The sequence below is a fragment of the Rhinolophus sinicus genome, linkage group LG03 (assembly GCF_036562045.2).
Source record: "Rhinolophus sinicus isolate RSC01 linkage group LG03, ASM3656204v1, whole genome shotgun sequence".
NCBI lineage: Eukaryota > Metazoa > Chordata > Mammalia > Chiroptera > Rhinolophidae > Rhinolophus > Rhinolophus sinicus.
In genome coordinates this window covers 100,997,654-101,025,298 of record NC_133753.1, presented here as the reverse complement: position 1 = coordinate 101,025,298, position 27,645 = coordinate 100,997,654, and the positions used below count along the sequence as shown (strand labels likewise).

The window sequence follows — 27,645 nt, the reverse complement described above, 5'->3', positions numbered from 1 at the left end:
AGGCTCGAATTACTCTGATCTGCATTTTCTGACTGATAAAACAGGGCAGATCCAGGCGTGAGGGCAGGGGAGGGTGGGGTTGGGAGGGTAAGTAGTGGGTCTCAAATTTAAAACCTTTAGGTAGGTCTGCCCCTAGAGCCCTCTTTCTTTCCACAGGGCTATCATATTCTCTCCCAACATATTTATTCTGAAAATAGAGGTTTAATTATTTGTTTCCCAAAATGATTCACAATAGCACTCCCTTAATAGCAGGCTCCATTGGAACACTTAAAATAAGTCCACTTTTAAAAATTCAATTCACACATCATTTTGCAAAAGTCCTATATATTGTAAATGAGGTATATTATAAAAGTTAGAGGCATCCCACCCAGGAAGTGGCTTTTCTTCCAGGCCTGTTCCTTCTTCCTCCATGGAAGAATTGGGGGCCGGGGGACCAGGGGCAAAGCCGCAGTCCACCCACCCCTGAGTGGAGGCGGCAGGAGGCTGGGAGAGCCCACAGCCCAAAAACCATTGTGGGCCAAACTGGCAGAAGCTGCTTGAAAAGCAAGTCCCACATCTGTGCAACTGTCTGTAAAACTCTCCTTTCTTTTTATTTCTTATGAAACCCATGATAGGGACCGAGGGAACAAGGGACCTAGAAAGCAGACTAGGAAAATGCTGCCCCAACCACTCCAAACACTGTCCTCCGAACACACACTTAAAAGAAAAAAATAGAAGCACATAAGGAACAAATTTTCAGTGCCCTTTAAAGCATATTTTAGGAATCAGAGGCATTTAAAAGGCCCTCGCAGACTAAATGCCTGATTTACAAGAAATATCGGCATGTTGCACCCTCACACGCGTGCAGCCCTCAGACACCCTGCCGGTCTCACACCTGCGAAGGGGGCCCTCTGAGGCCCTTCCACCTGCCTTGTCCTCGTACTCAGTGACCCTTCGTGGACTCGGGTGGCACGGAAATGGAGCACAGGGGCCAGAGGCCGGGACGGGCTCGAGGGTCTGACCTGGCCACACCCCTGGCCACATGCTCTTGCACACCCAGCTTGTTCAGTGTTTGCATCTGGCACGAGCTTGTGCTTTAATCTGCTCAGACAACCTACCAATGCCCGCGTTCCCCAGCCCGCATGGGGGCACGCAGTCTGCTGGCACGGGGCTGAGGACAGTCAAAAGACAGCAGCAGATTGTCTGATAGAAATGAAATGCTTACAACACGTCTTCTGAATATGTACCAAGAGACTGAGAACCCTTCAAAGGGATCCAAACGGACACTGTCTCACCTCTGGAGTGTTCTTCTTGAACTCTCGGCTCTGTTCGATGAGCCGCTTTCGAGACTGCTCGCTTTCATCTTGCCGATTCGCCAATACTGTTGCGGTGGCATCGAGTTCCCTCTGTCGAGAGAAACAAAACGAGGAGACAAGATTGTAACTGCACTTTGTACCAGAGGAGATCACATCCGCATCTGACCAGAACACTGGGGAGAGCCCTATGTTCCCGGCACTACCCAGTCATGGGCACAGGAGGTACGGGGGGTGGGGGGAAAGAAGGGGGGGCTGCCAATCGGGAAATGGACACAATTGCGTGGTTTCCAGCCAGTCGCAGGAGCTGGTTTGAAAAAACAGGACGCGCACACTCAGCTTTCAGGAGTGTATCGACGCCACCCCACAAATGACTGTTTCTGGAACAAAACATGCAGATACATTTTTCTTTGCTGAAACCAGAGTCAGGCCAATGCCCAAATGCCATCGCTCCCTGGAGTTGCTCACTTCTGTTCTTACAAGTGTCTTGTCAAGTCCCTACGTTCTGTCCTTCTGCTTCGCTCTCCCCTCCTCATCGGGGCGTTCTCTTTGGCTGTCCTTCAACAGTGAGGGCTTGGAATCTTTTGTAATGATACTTCATTTGCATTCATACAACAAACATTTATTGTGCGGCTTACTATGGGCTGGACATCATGTCCGGAACCATTAAACTTAACCTGTTCCTTGTTTTTAAGAGGGACCTTTAAAAGGCAAATTCCAAGAACAGTGATTTCCAGTATCTTGCAAACCTCAGAAATGAGGCACCTGCACACAGCAGTTATCCTCAAACTGTATTACTTGCATTGGAATTCTGAGAACCACCAGGAGTGGGTCCCCTGTAAAAGGAACTATCAGGGGCTAAGGGCTCTCGGCTCCGCTATACACGACAAACGGATGCTCAAAGCATCAGAGAACCTAACCTGGGCCCTGATCACGCAAATTCTGGGAGGAGCTGCCAAGAGGATCTTTTCAAACAAGCCTACAGCAGATGGACCCAGAATGGTGTCCCAGGCTGACAGCAGGAATGCAAGGACACGTTCCCGTAGCCACCAAAAGGCTGGTTCTCGTGCTGAGTATCTTCAGTTACTAACGACACACACTAGCACCTTCTGCTTAGGATTAAAGGGCCTGCAGACCATCTCCCTGGAGGTGCGGCACAGCAAGGACCCAGTCAAAGGCTGAAAGGCGAGGAAAATCAAAATGGAAATTCATCCACAGACATGCAGGAAGCAAGTGAGAGCTTCTCCACCCACCCTCCACCCGCCTCATGAAGTTCCACCTGCTTTCCTTTTTGGTGAAATACTGAAGTAGTCTGTGAGCCCTGCTGGTGAACAACACTTCATTCGTGCCACCATGGGGTGGGCCACTGCCAGACAAGATGACAGAGTGCTGGAACAAACATCCAGCGTTTGCTCGACTTGGAAATCGTAGACAGTTTTGGGGGGGAGGGCGTGCGGGGGGGCTACCACCACACCAAACTCTCCCCTTTAGTGTTTCTGGCATTACAGCAAATCTTGGGCAAACAAGTCCAAAAGAATAACGTGGGCTAGAATTCAAGAACAGATGTCAAATCTACTGCAGAAAAGAGGGAAACACTGCACATTTTGATAGACCACATTTGAAACACATCCCAGTCAAGGGAAGGCAGGAAAAAAAGAGCAACCGAAACCAATGTGGCAACGTGGGGATGGAGATAGAGAAGAGAGAGCAATCGCAGATAAGCAGAAGGCTTCTCAGAAATATAAACAATCTGGTAAGGAGGAGGACTTACACATCTATATTTAAGCAGCAGCAGCAGAAATTATAGAAGGAGACTTCAAGAAGGGGGAAAGAAGCCAGTATTGAAATATGACCAAAACAACAAAAAAAGTCAAGTTGATGTTTTGTCCCAATCACACATAGATGCAGAAAACTTACAGAAAAACAAAGAGCACTGACTACGTCCAGGGCCGGGGTGGGGGTGGGGGTGGGGGGGAATAGGGGGCAGTGGGGGCGGGGGTTGTAATCAGCAGTGTCTGGTGATTTCTGTCACCAGGTGCAAGTTGCTGGGGTTCCCCAGTAGGAAGAGCTCAGGAGTAGTGTGTGCGTGTGGGAGCGGGGGGGAGGGGGGCACTATAAAAAATGTTGAAGAGCACATGGTCTGTGGGACCCTCTGATCCCTGAAGTTCCCCCCAAGCTCCCCAGGTAGATCCGTTAGAGAACGCAACTGAGGGCTGAGGCTGGGACAGGAAGGCAAATCCAACTTTGTCACAGGGCCGCGGGCCAGCATGCCTTAGGCGACCTGCTGCTGTCAGCTGGGGAGCCCCCAGGGACCTGCCACTCTCCCTTCCGCACGCGTGCGGACATATGTAGGTCCACATGAGAAACCAATGGGAGTCTCCAAATTTAATACCGTAATCCTACCCGCCACCGCGGAAACAGGTTGACACAGTGAGGAGAGACTGCGTCCACAGATCTGGGGGGCAGCTGCCACTGCCCCAGGTTTGGATGGTCAGATTTAAGCCTCACAATCTTTGACCGAATCCCTCACTTAAATAACACCACTGAATCCTTCTAAAGGGCACCAAGACTTTCTCAGACTGTAGGGACAACGCAAAGGGAGGAGACAGCTATTAAACATAAGCCAAATACTGTTTTATTATCTACCCAGCCTGCCTACACTCAAAGTGTCAAATATAATGACACATTAACAAGGGAATTTAATGTGTGTAGGGAGGTGATGGTGGGGGCCTAAAGTACAGACCCCTCAGCCTCTGAGTCTCTGGTCACATGTAAAAAGGAATGCAGAGAGGCCCCACATCTCGGCATTAGAAACTCGCAAAGAGAGAAAAAATCAAAACCAGGAAGCAATCTAAATGTCCAGTAACAGCACACTGGCATATCCACTCGAGGATTATTCTGCAGTGGTTAGAAAATACCTCGTGCTACGTGCACTCTATGAGACGGAATGAGCTTCAAGATATATTTAAGCAAAGACAGCAAAGTGCAAAACAATGCTAGCACTGTTCAAGATGGTCTCTACACATACGCTGGCAGAAGCTTCGATCATCTCTAGAAAGATACCGAAGACACTTCTAACTGTGCTTGGCTCTGAGGAGGCGCCCAGGCGGCAACCTGCTCTTCAGTATGTATCTTTGAGCTACTTTTGCCATGTGCACATATTACCCAATTGGAAAAACTGCAAATACATTAATTTTTTAAATCCTGCTAATGTGAAAAAGTACATACACACAGAATAATAGAAACATATTTGACATAACACACCCCATGTACTGCCTGCATGTCTACCTGCCCAGGGCAGAGGCCGAGAATAGACGATGACCTCGTGACTTACTCTGGTGCTACCAAAAATGAGGCAAGTGCATCCTTTGTCAAAACAACAGCTGTTTCTTGCCCAGCGCGTTGTGCACTGGCCGGGCTTAGGGCCTACAAACGCGGAGGAGGGGGCCAGTCACAGAAAACACCCCTCAGTCAAGCCTGACTTTCCTGGGGAAGGGCAGAGGAGGGTGTCCCCTCAGAACTATCTAGAACTCTTCTGCTGGAAACACCCGAGGGCCCCAGATCCGAGGTGACGGGAAGGAGGCAGGGCTGGGAGTGAACCGTGGGGCTCTGAACAGAGGCACATCCACCGGGGCTGAAAGAGCTGGAGAAAGTACTGAGAAAGCGTCTGGCAAGGATGGCACCTGGATACAGAAACTGCAAGTTGTCTTTTCAAAGTGACCATGGGATGACCAATGGCACGACGAGGTCCAGGGAAAGACTTCTCTGGCTTGGAACCAAGAGCTCTGCACACACAGGACCCCTCGCTCTGTGAAACGGGAATGGCTGAAGAGCTGTGGGTGGCTGCAGTCCTGTTTTCCTGTGGATTGTCACTCCTGGGTGCTTTTGCTCCATTTCTGACAGGTCCTCAAATCTCCTAACATGTTAAGCCTCTCTCCGCCTAAACCCAGCCTGTCAGCCAAACACTAAAGATTTATTAAACACAAAAAATAAACAGCAACCACATAGCTGCCTATTTAAAAGAAACTGGGGAAAAAACCTTTCCCAAATAAAACAAATCTTTTAATAATGTCAATGACCCGTTTGGAATCACTTGCCTTTAAAGTGTGTATGTCGGCCGTGTGTTTGTTTTAAACGGGATAGAGGGTGGGTACCCACAGTGCCACTTTTGTGAGACGCTTCTTCCTCGGCTCCAGGCCAGGCCTGCGGAGACCCCACCCCCAGCACCCCTGGGCTGACTGCATCAGCCCTGCGAGTTGCGTGTTGTCATGTTATTGTCACTAACTTTAATCCAAAGGGTTCGCTCCTGGGGTGTTTCCTTTAGAGCCTCTCTGCTAAACTAATCAAACAGCAAGTCCCACATGCGAATTTATAATGGCTTTGCATGAAAAATACCTGCCACACCTGGTAGTTCTCAGGGCATTTTGTTGCATTTCCAGCAACAGAATCATTTGGACAAATGGAAGCTGCTCTGGCTAGAAAGGGGTGAAGGGCCCAAGACCAGCCACCAGCCTCCTTCTGTCACCCCCTGCCGGCCCCCCACACAGACCATCTCAAGACCCTCAGACAGCGACCCCAGAGAGCCCTGGCTTGGAATCCTGCTGTGACCTATGTGGTTTTGGTCAAATAACATCCCCTCTCTTGAAATAATTAAGGTAATGCATGTCAAGTTGCTCCATCAAGGTGAATCTTTCTGTACTTATCAGAGCCATGCACTTGACCGCAGGCCTCAATTCATTCCGCCCCCGTAGCCTCCACTAGGCCAGGGGCGCCAGGGGTGCACAGACGAATCAGAAGCTGACCCTGAACTGGCCTCTAGGTGCCCACAGTCCAGCCGAGGAAACGAGGCAGGCGTGGGAGAGCCACAAGACAGAAGGGACCCGGCCAGTGGAATGAAAACAGAAGCAGGAGGTAGAAACGGGAGAGCACAGTGCCAGCAAGAAAAGTCCCCGGGTTTTTGTGAAAAATGCCCATCCCAGCTGGGGCCTGTGGGCATCCTCCACCCTCCTCCTCATCCGGGCTCCCCAAGTACCTGGCACAAGCTGTGGGTAGGGGCTGTCAGAGACCCAGAATGAGCACTCAGCGGAACCAGGAGCCTGGTCAGGTACCCCCGGAGTATGGGTGGGGGGCACATGACAAGAAAGTGCCACATGGGAAGCAGAGGCCAGCCTGGCTTAGGAACGACAGTGGTGACAGGGGCTGCTGAGAGGCAGGCTAGGGCCAACACGGAAATAACTGCTCAACTAGACATGTCCCCAGACAGTGAGCAGGACATCCACCGCATGTGCACAGATCTGCACGCACGTGCAATGTGCTCACACCCGGGATTCCTCTGGAAAGCTCCACAAGTAAGAGATGCTGCTGCTTGTCCTGGGGAGGAGGAGGGACAGACGGGCGCTGGGTGCTGGGAGGCCCTTCTACCGTCCACCCTTCGTACTTCATGAATTTTGAGCACATCATTGTAATGACTACTCCTAAACCTAACTTATATTCTAAAATCTCATTTCCCCCCTGTAATGAGACGATGTAGGCTTTGAAGGACTGAGAAGGACCTATGTCGGTCGGCCTCATTCCCAGAGAGGAACTCCTGCGTGGGTGGCCCTACAGGACGTGCGTTTTGCTCTGTTCACGGGTGTGCAGACTGACAATGGTCTCCATTTAAAGGAGAACTGTGCAGAATCCCCAAAGTAAGTGTTAATATTTTCACTTACTACATGAGTTTACGTAGAAAACCAAGTCTGACCCCATATTTCCCAAGTGTTTTTTTAGGTTTATTGGTGGGGTTTTTTTTTCAGATCCTTAACCCTTACTCACCCCTTTTCCACTCACAGTCTCTGATTCACCACCAGGTAATAAACAAATCTGAATTGTGGCTACAGTATTCTGTCATGTGATTCAGTCACATGGGTCAGCAGTGAGCATTTCCACTCAGGAAGCCATAGTTTCCACAGAATTAGACGGGCCTCCAACAGGGACCCTAGCGGGTGAGTGGCAAAGATGGAACAGATGGAGCAGAAGGAGAGACGCGCCCCAGCCCACCTTGAACCAAGAGCTCCCACCCTCCATGCAGCCCAGGAGAATCTCAACAGAAGGCAAGGAGGGAAAAGCACACTGAATGGAGAAAAACAGCACTGATTGAGGGCAGAAAGGCAGGAGGCACAGGACTATGCACAGAGAGATACAAGGAATTCAGTTTGATGCAAGATCAAGGCGCCCTTCATTCCCTCATGGGCATTAATTACCACACAACTATAAAGGTGACCGGATACACACATACCCCCTGCAGGAAAGGGGACATGCCATGCCACGGCCCAAATCTCAGCTTGTCATTCCTGCTCAAAAGCCTTCAGGGGCTTCCCAGGGGCTTGAGATGCGACCACCGAGGGCCCACCAGCCCCTGCGCTGCCGCTGGCGTGCTGCTCTTCCTCTAGTGTCCTCAGAGGGCTGGGTCCACTCCTTTTCCTCGGGACCTCAGCACAGGCCATCCCTCTGCTTGGAGCCTTTCCTTTCTCTCTTCCATGAAACTGTCAGCTCTCCACTCAGATATCACTTCCCCTACCCCCTCATGTCCTTCCACCCGGCCCGGAAGAGGCTGGAAGGTGGTGCCCCCTCCCTGACCGGTCTGGCCGCGATCCTAGTTGGCAATTCGGTGTGTGTGAGAGGCTGCACGGTGAACGCCCCTCTCCGGCCTGCGTTTCGCTCACTATGGGACCCTCAGCACTCCATGCGTTCCCAGGGCATCACAAGCGGTAGTCAGAATTTGATAAGAAAGAATAAGCTAAAAAGAGAAAGGGGGGGGAAGGCAAAATAAACTAAGTGTTATAACAGAAGTCCAGGAAAAAAAATGCTAAAAGGAAGGCTCAAAGGAGGAAGGATTACTTCTTCTTAGGAGAAAATTAGAAACAGCTTCATGAACATAAAAGCATGAAGAAGAGCCTGCCGGCCAGCAGGGATACACTCCAGGTAGAGGGACCGATATAAGGAGAGAGGGGACACATTTAAGAACCCCACAGACTGGCAAGGCTTCCAGTATGAAAGATGGCTGCAAGAAAAAGGCCGGCCTAAGCACTGAGGTCTTGGATGGCAGAGAACAGTCTGGAACAGTTCAGGAGGCTGTGGGGACAGAGGAGGAGGAAGAGGGACAGCCGACAAAGAGCCGTTCTTGAAGGCAAGAACGGCTGAGGAGGGCAGGTGGACCTGGAGGAGACCCACACCCTCTTCTCACGCACCCTCCGGATCCTGGGTCAAAACCTAGGATGGCGCCATTGTGATCAGAATTCCGATTACATGGCTAAGAGGGGCTCCTCCCTGCTGACGCTCCGACCATGTTGCCCCGAAAATAAGACCTAGCCGAACCACCAGCTCTAATGCGTTCTTTGGAGCAAAGATTAATATAAGACCAGGTCTTACATTAATCTTTACTCCAAAAGACACACTAGAGCTGATGGTCCAATTAGGTCTTATTTTCGGGGAAACACGGTAGCAGCCTAGGAAGTAACTTGCATCACAGCCCACCGTAAGAATGGGGAAGGGGAAATAGGGACAGGGAAAGTCCATTCCAATAGCACCGTGAAGAAAACAGGGAAGAGCAAAGCAGACATGGATTTGCTGTTGAGGCTTTTCCCCGGCCACGTCCACTTCCTACCTGCGCCCCTAGCGAGAAACCCCAGCAGAGATTACTGAGGGAAGGAGTGCTTTTCCCAGGGTAGAAAAAGTGGGGTTCCTGGGGTGCCCAGCATGGAGCCCACACATAGCAGGCGCGCAGTAAATGCAGGCAGAACTGGGTGGATAAGTGAGCTCTCTGGGTAATCACTCCCCGTGGTTCTCTGACTTAGGGAACAAAAACTTGGGTGTGTGAAAAGCAAGGCGCTGCCTATAGTTCAAGTTTCTAGTTATCTGGGGCTTAATCAGAAACGCCGTGCATTTCAGCCCTTGCTGAAATCGGTATAGTATATATAGCCAGGCATCTTCTCCCATCTTGGAGATTAGAGCCAAACCACAGGAACACAACCTCCTGGCCAGGTCTCACAGAGCACAGAGGCTGGACTCACAGCGTGAGGGTGGGTCCTGTTCCCCAATACCCCAGAGAAAGCAGAGAGAATGTTCGGAACCAGGAACGGGCCGCGGATCTACTGGGCGACGGAGAGGGAGACCGGGATGCATATGGACGCTGACCGCCTGTCAGCTCTGCGACCAGCCCAGCTACCTAACCTGCAGTGGGGCCTGGAATACGTGCCTCGTAGATGTGTTACGAGGATTAAATAAGATAAAATGCAGGTACCATGAATAACAAAGTTAGTTTTGTTTTTCCTCTCACTACCCTACCTCAAATAAAGATTATCTTCTCATAGTCTTTTAACTTTTAAAATGGTGTTATATGGCTAGTATGTACTCAGTATTTCTTGATTCTGGGAGATGACTTGAAATTAACACCCAATCTAGAAAATTCAAGTGAAACAATTTACTCCAATATACACTTGCTATCCACGGCCTTAGCGCAGCTGGGAAGGGACAGAGGTGGGGGCAGGTTTCTCAGTGTGTATTTTTAAATATAATTTTGATTTTGGATGAAGTGAAGGCATTACCTATTCAGAAAGTTAAAAACGGAATAAAAATAAACAAACTGGCCTCACAAAAGCTCTGAGTACAAAGTTTTCACACAAGCCTTTTCATGAATTCCTCAGGATGTAAAAATTTCAATAGAGAACCAAGATTTTGTTTTTTGTTGTTTTTCACCCCATCGAAAACCCACTATGCAAAGACAAAAATGCCAGATGTATCCAACAAGCATTGCACTACATATAGTACTTGCCAGACTCTCGTTTAAACAGGGAGACGTGAGAGACGTGTCTTGGTGCTGCATAATGGAGTATGTACGGAGAGAGACCTGTGTCGCTGACAGTAGGTGCACAGGCCCAAGGCTGTTGCAGGGAGAGGGATGTCTTTTAACCCTAACAACAACGATTCTACTTTACATATTAATTAAACCAAATGAAATGGCTGATATCTGACCAGTTTTGAGCTACAAAAATGTCTGTTTCCTAAGTAGCATTCTTTACTGCTCTCTTTGGCTGTATCGCAAAACAAAACTAAATTCTGCCTGCCGGCCGCAGCCTTTCAGACACACTCAGCTCCAAATGGCAGGAGTGCCTCACCCCTCTGACCTTGTACTTCTCCTAGGAGCCCGAAGGACCTTTCCTTCTCTCATGAGCCCCCCACCGAGCCATCAGGGTTGGTCCTCGCTATCTGGCTATCTCATTTGCCTGGGCTAGTGCTTTCTTCCTTGATTGTCTTGCTCCTGGGTTGAATTGGGGGGTGGGGTGGGGGTGTCCCCTGGCTGGGTCCCTTATCTTCTGTTTTCACTGTGTTCCCCTAGGCCACAGCCTCCACCTTCCCCTGCAGGACCCACACTGGGGATCTGACCTGTTGGCATTCCCCATCCCAGGGTCTCAGGATGAACTTGGGAGAGAAGCAGCCACAGATTTCATAGTCCCATGTCACAGATCAGGAAGCCACGGCTGGGCATGTATGTGATTTACCTGCTAACAAATGCCCAGGGAATAGTCCCTCAACTCCACAGCTTTTATCATTCTTCTATACTTAGTGTACATGATGAGTTTTGAAACGAAACGGGAACTTGTTAAAATTTTTCAATGTCCATGACGGTTGATGTGGGGAGCCTGTGGCTAAAACATCCACCCCCTGCCTAGCTCAAGGGGCCTGCCCCACTGCTCTGGCTGCAGGACAGGAGACAGATGCCGCTTAGAACGTATCTATTCTCTAAACCCCACAGCTGCATTCAGATGGACAAAGAGAGAAACTCAGGCGGTCTTTAGTGGGCTGGCCTGTCAACCAATTAATTGGAACCAGGGGACTAATTAAATGAATGGAGGGATAAATGGGAACTGCATTAACCAAAATGGTAGCCACCAGCCACATGTGGCTATATACATTTAAATTAAACATTCAGTTTCTGTATTGTAATAGCCACATTTCAAGGGCTAGTGACAACTGTATTCGATGGAGCAGATATAGGCCATTCCGTTGATGCAGGAAGTTCTACTGGACAGGGCTGGTCTAGAAAGACTCACCAGGTACTGAGGGAAACATTTCAACTGGTACAGACACTGCTGCTGCATTTCACATACTGAGGAAACTGGTGATTCGCTGACTGGCTCTACCCAAATCACCCACGAAGTGGTAGAGCCAAGATTCCAATCCAGACCTGGATACTAGCTCCATGGTAGCTGAGGCTCTGTGCAGTAAACCACAACGACGCCTCTTTCCTGCACTCTAGTTTAATGCACTTGACTTTCCCCAGGAAACAGGAGGCAAAAAATGAGGCAGGGGGCAGAAAAATGTGTTTTAATGACAAAAAGAATCACGCCACTGCCAAAAGGAATAACTCTGATCTCATCTACACTAAGTGTTTTTCCGCCTAAAGTATTTGTTTCAGAAATAAGCCTTTAATTTGAATACTTTTGGAGCCAAAATTTCTGTCTGTTGAAAATATTTATTTCTATTGTTTGGCAGGAATCAATTTGTTAGGGCACCAGCCACTCTGGCAAAGGTTCCCTTCCACTTCTCTGGGAAAACGCTTGGCGGCAAAGCCGCCCGCCGCCCTGCAGCTCTCTCTGTTTGGGCTACCCCAGCCACAAACATCTGCCAGTGCAGACGCGACCGTGACGAGGCCAAGCAGTGCCTGTGCGGGAACACAGACGCCTGGGAGCTATTAGAATCCAGAGCCGGGCTTGGTGGGCAATCAGCCGAACACCATTTTTAGGATCAGAGTAGATTTTATCTAATTATTCTGCAAGTGGTAGAAGACGTGTGACCCAATATCTGGTGATTTTTCATACAGCCCTGTCTCTTCTGGCATTAGTGAAGTCTAGGAAGCAGCAGCAGGAGAATTTCCAGAAGACCCTGCTCCATCCCGGCTACAGGAATTTGGACAAGGCAGCAAGCCACCCTGAGCCTTAATTTTCTCATCTATAAAATATTATCACCTACCCTGGCTCACAGGGTTGTTTGGAAAACAGCATGACATAAAGAATAAGAAAAATTCTTGTTAAGTTAGAAAGTTCCATAGAAATGGTAGTCCTTCTTATCTTCTGCCAGGATGAGGTATCCCTCCAATTTCCTCACTTAGCTCCCTTTTTGTATTCTCCAAAGGTGGGGTGGGGGGTACTTAAGAGACAGATCATGAAAGTTAAAAGCTATCACAGTTATAGGTGAAGTGCTAATAACTTCATTTTGAAACTGTCAGGTTTGGGTTTTTTTAAATCACAGCTGTGGCTTGCACTAGAACTCTACCTGTAGCTGCATTCCCTTCTCACATTTTAATTAGCAAATGAAAACTCCAAAAAGCTCTCAAAATGTTTTTGTCTGGAATTTATAAAAGTCACAAGATGCCAAGTGGCTGCTGGGGAAAAACCAATCCAGTATCAGCCATCCGCAAACAACTCAGAACAGGTTCATTTGAACAGTTTATGTCAGGCCAAAAAATGCCACCTCTAAGCCAGCTTTGATTTTATTTTTGCAGTTAATTTTCAAGATTTTCAGTGCTGTGTGCAGCGAGCATGCCTTACAGCACCCTGCCATTGGCTGAGAGCTGCTGCCAGCCAGATGGCCCAGCAGAATGACACTCGCTCGTATGGCAGGGAACGTGAACATCACGTGTGATTCCTTCACTCCCTCCTGGCACCGGCCCTGTGGGCCACTAGCAGGAAACCTGGGTGCTGGGTGCCAACAGGTGACACTACATGAGGGCGCCTGGTGCCAAGAGCAGAAATGTGACTTTAAAGGGACCGTTTACGTCCTCAAAAGAGTTTCACCACGAGCTATGTGAGATGGGAGGGACACCCAGGGAGGAAAAGGCGGGTTCCATGAGCTTCCCCGGAAGTCTGGGCACTGGACTTGCCCGCTCTAGTTGCCAGCTGCACTCCATCCGATCAGGGAGCACTCTAAAAGATAGTTGGCGGGGGAGGGGGGTCCTTAACTCAGACTTCAGCTCTAAAGCCAGCTGAAGAGCTACCATGTTTCCCCGAAAACCAGACCTAGCTGACAATCAGCTCTAGTGTGTCTTTTGGAGCAAATATTAACATAAGACGGGGTCTTATTTATATTTACTTATAGTAAAATAAGACCCGGTCTTATATAATATAAGACCGGGTCTTCTATTAATTTTTGCTCCAAAAGACGCGTCAGAGCTGATTGTCCGGCTAGGTCTTGTTTTCAGGGAAACACGGTGTTACTACCTAAATTCACACGAAAGGATAAAGGCAAACAACTGATGAGCACAGTTACAACAAACTACTACTAAACATGTATAATAACAATAATGGTGTTCTGATATTCGTTTGCATCCTGCCCTCTCAGCCAGTGCAGCGCCCCACACCCGCCAAGCTCTGTCCCAGCGTGGAGGGCCCCCCTTCGCCCCGGGTCCTGACTCCATGGTCTCCTCAGGGCCCCACGGGGGGAGCGGTGGAAGGGGAACTAGTTCTTGGGGCAGGACATTAATGCCGCTCTCAGCATTCCCAGTCTCTCTGCTCCAAGTTCAGGCTCTCATCGCCTGTGTTTCCCTAACTCTAGATGTTATTTCTTAATTACACAGATATCAAGGAGATTTTTCTCTATCAAACTCAGCAAAATGATGCCACTTGTTTTGGCCCAGGGATGACATTTCTCTATACCCTCTCTTCTTGGTTCTCTATCTTTGTGTCTCTTGTGACTTCTTGAGGGGCGGCGGGGGGTAGGGAATTCTGATGTGGTTTGGGGGCAAAAGGCAGCTCCTAGCAGCATGTGATCTACAAAGGGACACCCCCCACCCCACCCTATCGCCCTCTCAGCAGCAGGAAGCAACTCCGGCTGAGCGGCCGGGGTGACACTCCCGGCTATCTCTCCGCCCGTGTCATCCCATCCCATCCCATCACGGGCAAGAGGCCACCGGCACCGATGTACAAGTTGCCGCCACCGTCGTCTGTGCCGGCGCACGTTTGATTCTGCCGAGCTAATGTAAATAAAAAGGACCTCTTGCCATCAATCTGAAATGGTAATCAGGCTCTCCCATCATCAGAAACAGAACTATCAATTATGTTCGGTCTACTCCAGTTACCAATTCTTGAGAGCACACCGACAGATTTACTTCATCGAGATTGTCAACAAGAGTTGAGGCAGAAGAGGATTTCCTAGTTTACTCCTAGCTATCCCCCCATCCCTAAGTGTCTGCTTAATGGGTTTCACTGGATTTCTATACACCTGTATCATACTGAAGAAACTGCTCATAACCGAGCAAAAGCTCAGTACGCATGGCTGCAGTGGAAACACCTGAATTGTGGCCCAACGGGGTCATGAAGAACCACCTGCTTCCCAAAGACACTCAGAAGGAAGGATTTGACCGGTTTAAGTTTGTCACCTATATGAAACCAGGGCCAAAGGAAACCCAAGGCTTCACTCCCAGGGGACAGCTATGCAGCCCAAATGATCCAGGAAACTATTCTTCTCCCACCAGGCCCCTCCCTCGGTCAATTCACTGTCCCATCAGAGGCATCCCGAGAGCCTCCTGGGCTCATGGTGAGGGACAGGGCCAGACAGGGCGTAAAAGGGCCAACAAAGTGCACTGGTGCTCAAAGAGCCTACGACCTGGTAAAATGACTGGACGGCTGAAAGGCAGGACGCTACAGGAGACATAGCAAGACTACTGGGAGTCAAGAGGGAGAGAGAGAACTTTCTGTTGGGAGGGTCAGGGAAGACATCCCAGGAACAGGAGCAAGAGATGGCCTTACAGGATGGGTGAAACTTCATGTGGGGGGAATAAGGGGAAACAGGGAGGGTTCCAGAAGGCACAGAATGAGCAGAAGTAATAAAAACAGCTGCAGCTGCAGTTGACTCCTGTTTCCCATCTTTTGTGGTTTTTAATCCCCACACTAGTGCTAGCATGGCCATTACGTTCACTCTGCCAACGAGTGACAACAGTGAGGCTCAGAGGTAAAGGAAACCTGACCAAGATCACACAGTTACGAAGCAGGATTGAGAAGGCAGTGTTTTCTGGGCCTGAATGTGCTCCCTCCGCTACAGAAGCATGCTCTCAAAAGTGCAGCAGGCTTGGGGTTGACATGGGGACAGTGGGCTCCAGGGGCACAGGGGGAAAGAACTCTAGGCTTCCTTCCTCTTCCAAGGTTCTGTGATTACTTCTTAGTTGTGGAGTGGGTGAAGGGCCAGACAGAGCGTAAAAAGGGCCAACAAAGTGCACTGGTGCTCAAAGAGCCTGCAACCTGGTAAAATGGCTGGACGGTAAAATGACTTTTCTTTTCTGTAGTTGCCTCTCTCCTTCCTCCCCACCAGAGGTAGGGGCAGTTCCCTCAGGTTGCTGGTGCCAGGTCTGCTTTGAAAAGGGCAAGACAGCAGGTTGTCCAGTGCCAAGCTTATTTGTTACTTGTTCGGTCACTAAGAAAGGCAGAGGCAGCTCTAAGCACAGACTGGGGCGCCTAATCAGAGCCCTCAGTGAGCACTTGACTCCATGTGTTGCGTCAACGTGCTGTTGTCTCTCTAGGCGACTGCCGATCACTGCAGAGCTTTAGAAAGATCATTCTGGCGACAGGAAAAATGAATTAGAGGGCGGAGAGGCTAAGAGCAGGCCATGCAATTCAGCACTTCAACAAAGAAGCCATTGGATGAGGGGCTGGATCACCAAGGGCCAGAGAGGTCCAGCCTTGACACCTGACGAGAGGGTAGCCACCCAGTAAAATCTGCAATGAGGTCAAGAATAAGGAAAGAAACAAGAACTGTCTCCGAAAGAATCCTAAATCCGCTTCATTGAATAAACACAGGAAGCAGCCGCAAAAAGAGAAAATAGGATATACTAAAATGGAATTATGAGCCTGGCACTGAAAAGCGGTGGAGACTTTCTCTGTCCCAGCTGTTGCCAGCTTTTGCTTGTGTCCCCCCTGCCTGAAACGCTCGCAGGGGTCCCAGAGCCAATCAGCATCAGACCTGTCAAATCTGCCTGCTGGAATAAAAGTGGAAAGGCCGAGTGGCAGCCGTAGCATGGAATTTCCTTGTTTTTATTAGTTTAAGGCTCTTAAAGAGTAACTTTTACATTGGGGAAAACTTTTCAAATATGTACTACTTGAAACTTAGATCCAGTTACCTCTCACATGTTTTCAATCATTCTGCTTGCCAATTTTAGTAGTTATCAAAAGACATTTGTGGTTGAAAGTGGGGGAACGGGCTTTCCCCTTCCAGTACATCTGCCCTTCATGCGGTGACCTCACCCTGCTGGATCCCTAACCGGCCAGCTGCCAGAATGGCCTGACGGGGCAGAGCAGGGCGTGCTGCGGGACCTCACAGCTGGACGGAGGCAGGACAGTTTATGTCGCAGCACTGGCAATGCAGGGACACCTGGGTAACGAATTTTTTAAAAACAAAAACTATTGATAAAATCCAGCTTTTTTTTTTTTTTAATTGATTGGGAAAGGGGAACAGGACTTTATTGGAGAACAGTGTGTACTTCCAAGACTTGTCTTCCTATTATTACTAGTACCTAAATGGATCCAGAAACACAAGTTTCTCTTGAAATGCACACACACTACATTTGGTCGCTCCATTGCCAACTCCTACAGTTAAACCCCTGAGATCCGGGGCTGAGCACAGCTGCCCATGCCACATTCTGGGTTATCCGACACTGACCTTGGGCAAGAAAAGAGCAGACTGTCTACAATGGCCCACATGTGAACCTTAAACCAGCAAAACTAAGGAAGCCTAACTCACTCTTCGCTGTTGGAAATCTTCTAATTGAGTGCAGAATCTCTAAATTCTAATAAAGAGCCCCTCGTTCTTTTCTTGCTCGGTTAACCTAACACACGCAGGAGTGGCTAAGCCATCAGGGGATGAAACCACCGACATCTAATATCAAACAATGTAAAGCTTCATGCTGTCACTGAGAGGACAGAGATGGGCAGAGGTAGTTTGAAACCTCATTAAAAACAAAATTAAACACACACAGGTGTCCTAAATAGTTTACTTGATATACGTTCAAAGGGATGAAGGAGACTGAGGAGGCTGGAGGTACTGGACGTGCTGGCCGAAAGGAGGCCGCCCTCCTGGGCACCACGGACTTCACACAGAACAGCAGGTACGGGCTTCCCGCGGATCAGAGGCAGCTCCGAGGCCCGGGGGCCAGACCGCCTCTTATTCTTCCTGTGGACTGACCGCTGGTCTTAGGCATAGAGGACCACACGACCGCTCGTAAGAGCCCGTTGGGGGTGGAGAACAGCTAGTGGTCCATACACGTCTGCTATGACTACATTCATACCAAGGGAATTATTCGCTCTCCCCCCCACCCCGTGAATATAAAAAGGCAGACAAATCCTCTTAAAATGAAAAACTCCGTATTCAGTCTGTTAGGGACAGGTTCCAAATTTCCAGCATAAACATTTATTTTTAATCGAGCTAATTTTTCTTCATTTGAAACCTGTTAATTCCATGACTGAGAATCCATCAAATTTCAGACTGGAATTAATTTTAACAACTGCTTTATACCAAAAATATTAGTCGTTTCGCTGTGTAACTGGCCTCACTTCACACACTGTCACTGCAAGTCTGCATGTTCAAATTCGTTCCAGATAGTATAGTTCACGCTGACAAAGGAGCCTTCTAAAGTTGGTGAGCTCACGATACCTTCTGAGGAGCACGCAGAGCTGTCAGAAGCCATGCTAGCAATCTGGTCACTCACTGGTCTTTTTCACAGAGCTGACTGTGGCGTCACCTCGTCCCCTCCTTACTCAGGGAGGGAACTGTAACCTCACAAACGGTCACCTTTCAACAAATGCATATTGATTACACACTGTCGCCGGGTGGGACTGTTCCCACAATGCCTGGTGTTTACCTTCATACCTGCTCCCTCACCAATCCGCTTCCCCAACTTCACCTGTCACAAGCTAAGCTGCCCTGCCTGGAAAGCCGCCTGCGTGGGTTAAGGCAAACCAGAAGTCGGAGGCTGTGGAGTGTAGTCTGCTACTCTGAGGCATGTATCTTGCTTCATTTTACTGGCAATACAAGAAAATGTGGCCCCTGAGTCACATGTAAATGTGCCACCTACTGCCACCACTTTCACCATTACAATAGTTGGGCAACTATTTGACTGGTTCTGCCTGAAAGCTCAGTTGCTGCCACATCTCTTAGAGGACAGGCTTTCACTAGCAGATTCCGGCAGGAAGCCACCTGAGTTCCTATTTGGAGGGGTCAGAATTTCAGTGGCTCTCTCAGTCTGCCTCCCCAGAATTCATGAAGAATGCAGGATCCTCACGCCCCTTGGAAGCTGAGCCAAACCCTCCTTTGGGGCAGCCACTCAACGAGGCTTACTGATACCCCCCGAACCCTGGATGAATATTCTCCAAGGTACCGGTGAGAGAGAAGAACCCCATCACAGCAATTTTAAAATCTCAAGTTACTTTACTGCCAATAGTATCCACACCCGGCAGCCTGGCCAGTGTCTTTTCCATGCCACTCTCGTCCTCAGTGAGCAGCCCGTAGCCTGGGCAGGCTCACCCCGACTACCAGGCTGCTTTCCAATGGCCCTGCAGCTGGGATTCCCACTGTGGCTGTGATGGTGTGGCTTTGCTAATCAGCTCTACTGCTTCCTGCACACCTCTAGGGAAAGCATTTCCCACGTCATTTCTAAAATGTCCAGGATCTAAGGAACCTGGAAAGCTGACCAGGGCTCACCATGGGTACAGGCTCTTAGGGCATAAAGCTCAGTAAAGCCACCATCCCTGCACTCTGGTGACCAGCCAGATGGCATCTGGACGGCACAGCCCAGCAAAGCACACTCTAGGGCTACACAAACCATGCTTTGCTCCACAGTCAAGCCAGAACCTCGTCTTCAGAGCTGTCAGTCAAGAGACATCCTTCAGGAGCCCCCCTAAATGTTTAAACCGTTCCCCTTCCCAGCAGTACTGCCCCCACTGGATGACTTCTCCACAAGTTTTATTTAAGACCAGCATTAAACCACACCACGGCTTACGAATCTGAGGGCCTGCAAAGTCCAAACTCCGCTCTGCATTCAATTCTGCAGCCGAGGCACTTCTATTCTTTAGAAGCTGGGTCACAAGTCATGCTGTGCTACAGATTTTTATGAGATTCTGGTCACACCTTGCATAACTTTCTGAGGAGTAACAGCACTTTTGGACTTGGTAGCTAATTTAAATTAAAACAAAAAACACAATCCCCACATGAGACATTTTCCTCCCCCAGTGATGGGACATCGTACATGTGTAACCTCCTAATGTGCAGAGATAGCCCGGACTTCGGAGCAAAGAATTTGCCACTTATTTACATCTCCAAAGCGTTTCGGATTCTAACTTGAATATATATTTCACACAGTACCAAAACTTTTAAATATCCACAAGAAGATTTCATTTTTATAGGCAATAAACATTAAATCTAAAGGACTGGAACATAAAAAGTGTTTTAATACCATATAAATCACCTTTCCCTAGACAGACTAAATCTCCGAAGGTTTTAAGGACTGCTATATAAATTTTTATGGCAAATTATCTACATAGAAATTATCTGCATGAGATGCACTTTCACTTCTCATTTACATAGTGCTGACAATCTTTTCCATCACAACAGCCAATCCAATTTGGGATATCACACGTAGAGGAGAAATACCACAGCCCGTGCTAGGCAGATCTCCCCTTCCTTTTCTCTGCCCATCGTCTTTGTTTGATGCAACTAGGTCTGTTCATTTTTCTACACAAGAGTCTTCAGCTAACCTAGAGCCCGGTGGGGTACGGCGGCTCAAACGGTTAGAGACACAGTCGCAGGCCATGCCCCAAACATACTTCCTACCATGCTCCTCGGGACAGCTTGATTCCACTGCCCTAGAACTGGTGTCACAAGAACTTTCCGTTTACAAGGGAGGTATTTTGCACATAGTTTTGTCTTTGAGGTTAAAATTTTAAAAGAAATCCCAATCAAAGTAGGTATCAGGACTGTTCTATCAGAAAGCAAAATGTGTTGTTATCAACAAACAATTTATTATATTAGTGAGTTATAAAGTTTACAACCTGCTCCCAAAATACAAGAAGACTGAATTTCTGTTCCCTCTTAATTTCCTAGTAACAAGAAAAAGCAGCAAACGTGCCTGCTTTCAGGCCTGCTATTAATCTTAGCTAGCCATCCGAAAAAGGAAAAAAAAAAAGAAGTGGTTTCTGGAAATATTCTCCCTATTGGTTTTATTCATATAATAAATATTAAAGCTAATTTTTTTGCCTTTCATCTAAGATAGTTTTAGGCCTTTTAATGGTCTGAAAATTTAAATACAGCTCTCCTTCAATTTCTTCCAGGGCTTAATTAAATAAAAATAGATCTAGCATCACAAAATTCTGCACAAAACATGAAAATAAAAGAAGTATTTTGGCAAAGGGCACCAATTTTAACTGACTCTAACTTGGATATAAAAGTATTAACAACAGACTGATGGGAAAGGAAAGCACATTTTAACAACATTTTTCAATTAAACAGTCACATTCTCATGAAATGAAAATCCACATAGATTTTTAGGTTGCGTATAACACAGTAATGACAAGCCCATTTCCTCCGACTCATTACTAAATTTTCTTGTTGAAGTGGCAATTTCTGCCCTGGATGTCTAAATGAGGGTAATTAGAGACCCACAGTAAGTTTTGGAAAACGGAACAACCAGAAGACACTCTGAAATATGGTGCCAGAAACACTCTGTTTTGCAAATGAAGGAAGTAACATTTTCTCTCCAGATTAGAAGACACTCCATGCCAACCAACAGCAACTGTGTAATCTTATTTAAAATGTGCTAAAGCGTTCTACCACTTCACCAAGTGGGAGGGAGAGGAGCATCAGCAGACCTAAAATGAAAGAATCCGACCAACAAATTTGCTTCTAGATGCAGTTTTCTTAAGACACCCAACTGTCCTCAGCTTGCCACGGGCCAGCTCAGCACAGCGAGAGGTACAAAACAGGGACAAACTCTCCACTGACACTCAAAAAATAGGCTCCGAATCTGATTCATTCAATAAGCATCTATAGAGTCCCCACCTCTGACGGGTCAATTAGTGAGGACAAAACAACTAAATGGGCACCGCCCTGCCCGCACGGGGCTCCCAGTCTACGCCTATGTGACACACATTAGGGCGACCTGGGCCATGACCAGCTACAACTACAAGCATGCAAAGCAATTCAATTTAACATCTATCATCACTACGCCATGGACAAGACAATGAAAAAAAAAGAGCAGACTTTCTCACACAGAAATTTAACACACACAACTGGTCTAAAAACCAAAATGTCTTAATTTCTTTGAATTTAGCGGGGGAATAAAAATAAAGATTCCTGCCCCCACATTAGTATTTGAACCCAACAACCCCACATTTGGAATTCAAACGCCACCAGCTCCGTGAAGCCTGCCCTGGTCTCCCACCGTGGTCAGAACTCCTCGCATTGCTCCCTCGCCTGCACTCTCCGTGTGGTTCTGTCACTGTGGGCCTTTCTAACCCTCCTGAGACAGGGGCTGTCTTCCTCAGCTTTGGATTCCCCACAGCACCTAAAGCAAGTCCGATCGGGAAGTGAGTCTGAGCGCCCGCTCTGCAGTCGTAGGAGACCCAGTCCCAGACTGGAGCCCCCTGCAAACAGCCAGCTTCCCCGGATTGCAGTTCTCCATGAAATGGTTCAAGAAAGTGCTCCTGGTGTCTAGATCTAATAGTTGAACGTCTCTGAGAACCAAATTACAGGATCTATACTAATTCTAAAAGGTACCTCCACAAGAACGGGTTCAAAATATGATACAAAAACATATTTAAAAAAAAACACAAGCAAAAAAATTCTGTTAAATGATCTAACACTAAGAATTAAGACATCTTACTTAAGTGACAAAAGAGTCAAAAATAAGAAGCAAGCAACAGCTTAAAACAATGTTAAACCACACTTCAGAAATAAAATAGATCTCATGTTAGCGTGTAAAGTGAGAAGGGGTAGATGGTAACAACCACAGCCATGAAAAGGTTCAAGGTCAGTTAATCTGTCCAATTCATTAAGTATGTAATGATTAAATGATAGTCTGAATAAATACAGTTCAGAAAGTAGGAAGGTAGATCTGTGTTCTAGCAGTGAGGGCAAATGCACAAAGTAGAATCAAGCTGCTATTTTTCCAGCCAACCTTTAAATATGTTTTCTAAGAGAGACCTACCATTTTGCCCCATGCTGACCCACAAAAGCAACAGCTTATTAAAAACGTTAAGGGGCGTGTTTCACTCTGATCCCAAGAATAAATCTAGTGCAGGGCTCTGCTGGGCGCTCTGCCCAGGCCAGACGGCAGGGTTGGCTGTCCAGCCAATTCTGACCAGAGGCAGGAGGAAGACAGGGAGGGGGCAGGGGAGACCTGGCGAGGGGAGGAGCCACCTGGGCAGTGCCCAGGATTTCGGTGCCTCTGGTACCTCCGTAGCTGACGTCCTGCCCTTCCCTGACCAGTGCCCTCTTACCCCTCTGTGCGGGCAAGGGCTCCTGCTCTGAGCCAACAGACTCCCCATTGTCCCCCCCTCTGGACCTCGGAACGGAGTCAGGACTGTCTGCTATCCCATCCAACGCCCCCTCTGGTACTAACACCTGTTGATCTGTGACCCCACGTTTTCCTAGCACTCTCTTCTCCCAGTCAGTTCCTGCTACTGGCTTCCCTTCTCCCCAAATCCTTGGGGTCACCCCACCACACACCAGCAGGAATTTTCAGGGCAGCTGGATCTCTGCTGCAAAGACCCTAGAACCCTGGCTAAGCTAAGCAGGGGTGGAAAAGCTTGTATTTCCAGAAAACAGAGCGCCTCCAATCATTTGGAGTAAAGGATTTCAGTACCCTGCATGCAACCAGCAAAAATATTGTCTTTGAAATTGCAGAGTTCCTTCCAAGAAATTATTTCCTGAACATTTCACATGCACTGGATGTTTTAGAAGAAAAAACTGCTTTATTCTTCTCAAGTCTATTTTATGAATCCTTTAAAGCTTAAAGTACATAAAAAACTAAAGGGGGAAAGACCCTCAAAACTAATGTGCACCTGGTGACAAAGTGATGGTGAGGGGGAAAGGCACTGGGCCTAGAAGGAGGGATGGTTCCTCCACAATCCATCCTCAGGGAAGAGTTTCTCCTGCTGAGTATTAACTTTCTCATCTGCACAGTAAGAGTGATACCCTTGGTAGGGTTTGTGAGGACTGATTAACTTCAGCAAACTTTAATGACCATCTCTGATGTGCCAGATCCTGGGGAGGAAGGACAGAATGGGCCTGATTCATTCATTCACTCACTCACTCATTCATGCGTGCAGTTTAGGATTGGAAACTATCACAGTGAATGAGATATTCAAGCTGACAGTAAAGAGGAAGAAAAACAATAAAACAATGTATTAAATAAGTGTATTTACAAGTAAATATGAGTATGTAGATGCATATAAGTCTAGAAACAAACACGAATTTATTATCCAATGGAATTAAATGAGATAAAGCACAGTGCTAGGCATAAGGAAAACATTTAAAAATGTTTATTGAACTTACTGACTCTCAATGTGCTTTAATCCTGCAAGTCCCTAACTTCACTTTTACACATCAGTTTCCCGGTGTCGGATGTGTTCTCCTGGAGAAGCTTACAAAGCTCTCCACGATGGCTGAGCTGCACATAAACTGGAAGACACCTAAGAGTTGTACGCTTCTAGACAAAATAAAGGTCACTTGCATCACCAGGTATACAGTTGTAGGATTTGGTTTTTCAATCCCTGGGCAGGAAGAGCAAGAAGCGCCATAGAAGAAACCCCAGCAGAGGCCACCGCTTCACTGGGCGGCGCCGCGCAGTAGGTGTGGATTCCACCGCCCCCTGGCTCCGCCCCGAGGACCCCATCAGGGCCGGGGGCATCCGGCCTTGGTTCCACACAGGCGGCCCCACATGCTGATACTGATGTCCGGGGGGCTCTCGTTGTCTTTGTGAAGAACAATTCAGAAAGAGGGGACGGGGAGCGCGTGGTTAAAGGAGTGAGATTTCGCCCACGTCAGGAAGAGGGGAGGCAGTGATGCCGGCGCCTCCTAGAAATCCTTCCGCCAGCAGAGCCCCTGCCAAGCGACCCCGAGGGGACTCCCAACAGCTCGCATCAGGGACCCCGTTCATAAAAACACGTTCTTGGCACAAATGCTTGCCCTGCTCTGTGCTGGGCACAGGCTGGGGGCTCACGGGGGCTGGGTGCTGGGGCTCCGTTTGTCACCGCGGAGTAGCACTGAACCCAAGCGGGTCAGAAAATCGAGGAGCTCTCCAGCCGCCTCCAAATCGCAACAAGGCGAAGGTGCCCCCGAGCACGTGGGAGGAACGCAGGGCAGGAGCCGCTGTGCAGGGCCCGCCTGACCACCGCGGCGCAGTGGCACACTGGAGGACCAAAGCCACCACCAGCCAGGCTAGTGCCAAGACTACAAGAACAGGACTTTCCAAACACACACTGTCCACCGGGGTCCTCGCAATGGACTGCAAGCTCTCAGTGAGGCCATTAGCAGGGCGTGTGGCTGAGTCAACAGAAAAGTCAGCACCAAAAGCCAGTGGCCCATCCACGGGCCGTGCCTGCAGGCTCCCCAAGACTGACATTTAGGACAGTAACTAGCACAGCTGGGCTCACAACATCACGGACACTCGGGTCTATCAGGAGATGGAAGAGGCCTGGGAAATGTCACCTGCCGCTCCCAGAGGGGCTTCCCACAGGGGTGCAGGGACTCTACCGCCACACTTGCCACGTGCTCATGGGGCTGTCACACACTGGCCCCTCATCTCACTTGTCTTTTCCGTGAACGAAGCCTGTGAGGACGGGGGCACGTCCTACCCGAGTTAGGAGATGCGAAGAGCTCAGCACAGTCCTTGGCACAGTAAATATTCCCTAAGTGGAAGCTACTGTCATTACTCCTTGAAGCCAAGAGCCTCATCAGAAAAGGCCAGGTGAAGAGTCCCTGGAAAACATGGATTTTTCTTGATTACTTTAGGAGAGATGCAAAGAGGAAATCTCCACAGCACTGACCTGGGCCTTCAGGACCAGGGGCCTCCGAGGTCGGGTTCCCTGGGCAGGTTCCTTTTTCTCTTCGCTCCTCCCCCTCTGACCTGCAGGAGGAACCTGCCCCTCCAACCGTGTCAATCAAGGCACTGGCGATCTCTACTGACAAGTCACCCTCATCTCCACCTAACACTGCAGTGGGGGGATGTGGGCCCTCGCCTGCCTCCTCCTCACTCCTGGCTGGAAATCCTCTGGGCGGGACACCCAGCCCAGACAGAGCAAGGCACCCCTGCACCTGAAGCTCTCAGTACTCCTCAGTGAACAGATTTCTCCCAGCCTCCAGCCAAAGGAAACAGACCTCAAAACACTGGCCACATGAAAGGCTCCTGTGTAAAAATAATTCAGCTCAACAAATATTTCCGCTACATGCAAATCACAGAAATAAGCGCTGCAGAGGACGCACAGAGGGGAGGAAGCCAGCGCTTCAAAGGGCCTGAAACCCAGTGAGGAAATGAGGAGTGGAGCCCGCTGGAGAGAAGGCGTTCTGGCTGCTACAGCAGCATCAAAACCAGGCAGAAGTGAAGCCCAGGATTCCAGAGGGGGGGAGGGGCGGGTTTGAATCGCTGAAGATCACATTAGAACAAATCCCCTGTTTATCCAACATTTGTGGTGTCACTGTGTAAATATCCATTAAAGCGCCAAATCAAGTATTAAGCACTTGTATGCGAAAGTCAATGCACTATCATGCGTGCACAGGAGTTTGCAAAAAGAAAACAAAACAAGGACATTAAACAGAATTAACTGTAATCCATGAAATTGACAATCACATGTAGTTTTGTGTTGAAGCCCCACCTTCCACTCTCCTGCTCTCGGGGAAGCCTGCTTTCCCAGGCCCTCTGCACACCCCACGTCCCAGGGTGGAGAAGGGAGCTTAGCGCTCACCTCCCCGCAGGGGGCTGAAACAACTGCTTGTCCCAACAGAACGGGCTTTGGGATGAGGCCCCATGCCACACTGCCTTCCACCCCACCTACAAATTAGTGCTGCCGCAATTACCGGTGAGAAAGGCATGTGCAGAATCATGGGAAAGGAGAAAGGAGTTCTGGAGTCAAGTGTTTCTGGGGCTCCATCAGGAGGACTCCACAGATAAGAGACCCGAGGCCCGTGGCCAAGGCCTCCACTCCCTGGTATTTCTCAGTAGCATCTGGCACGCCGTGGGGGCTCTATCACATTAGCTAATAAAAGCACAACAATAAATAGAAATAGCCTTCTGAACTCAAGCCAACTTTGTCTCTGTGTACACATTATAAAAAATCTCATGCAAGCCAACCATTTCTATATTATGCCAGTTTCACCCCAATATAATGTTCAGTAGCTCTATTGTAACCACAGGTTACTGGCAGGACTCATTAAAAGAATGACAACATTCTGCATTCAGGCCATGTGACAGATTTGCCCCATCAAATAACATGATTTAAAACAAAAACAAAAACAACATCAGGGTGATGGCGCTACTCCTACCTACGAAAAATCAGCAAAATATGAAGATTAAGGCACCACCATCCCCCTCACAGCCTAAAATTTAAAACCTGAGCCATCAAGGTTGAGGTGTGGAATCAGTCCCTGATCTGGATTCTCCGGTCTGGTTCTAGTGACTTAGGGCTCGGCATAAATGAGACAAAGATGACGTCCCACCACTCAGAAGGGCTGCTGCTTAGAACACGCAGAACCAGTGGGGCCTCAGAAGTATGCACAGGCTTTTATCCCTGACTGTCGAGTCCTAGGACACCCTGAGGGTGGGGGAAACAGAGGCCAGCCTGGCCCTGGCCTCTGTGGGAGTCCAGGGCTCCATCGACTGACTCTGGCGGTCACCAGGTAATCAAGGAGGGCACGCTCCCATCAGGAGCCCAGCTCAGAGCCGACACCCACATGGAAATGTTTCTGTTGGTTGCCCCTGGAACCTGTGCATTCACAGCTTCCACACGTGTGTGGGGCCCTGTGCAAGGCCAAGTTTCAAAGCCAAAAGTAACGAAGAGGCCACCCAACACAGGCTCTGAATGGGAGACCAAAAGGGGCACTCCGGCTTTACTTCCATGCCCAACTTTCCTTACGATATTTTTTCTACAACAAAATCACAACGCCAGTATTGGATAACCATCAAAATTTTTTTCACTTTATACTAATTCCAGGAAAATAGGTCTCTGAAAAGAGACATGTTCGCTAAGTAGGCTAAACCAAACGTGTGTTGGGGGGCCGGGGGGTTGGCTCCGCAGTGCTCCTGTGAGACGGTCATCACCCCTCCAGCCGGGCACACTTG

At 48.7% G+C, this 27,645-nt stretch overlaps 1 protein-coding gene across 10 annotated transcripts in view; it reads right to left on the bottom strand.

Annotated features, from left to right (window-relative positions):
- Nucleotides 1-27,645, bottom strand: part of CUX1 (cut like homeobox 1) — a 346,923-nt gene that overhangs the window by 270,506 nt on the left and 48,772 nt on the right. For all 10 annotated transcript variants that reach the window (XM_074328379.1, XM_074328380.1, XM_074328374.1 and 7 more), the window contains exon 2: nt 1,275-1,385. In XM_074328379.1, the coding sequence (XP_074184480.1) occupies nt 1,275-1,385 (111 nt within the window). The remainder of the gene's footprint in view (nt 1-1,274; nt 1,386-27,645) is intronic.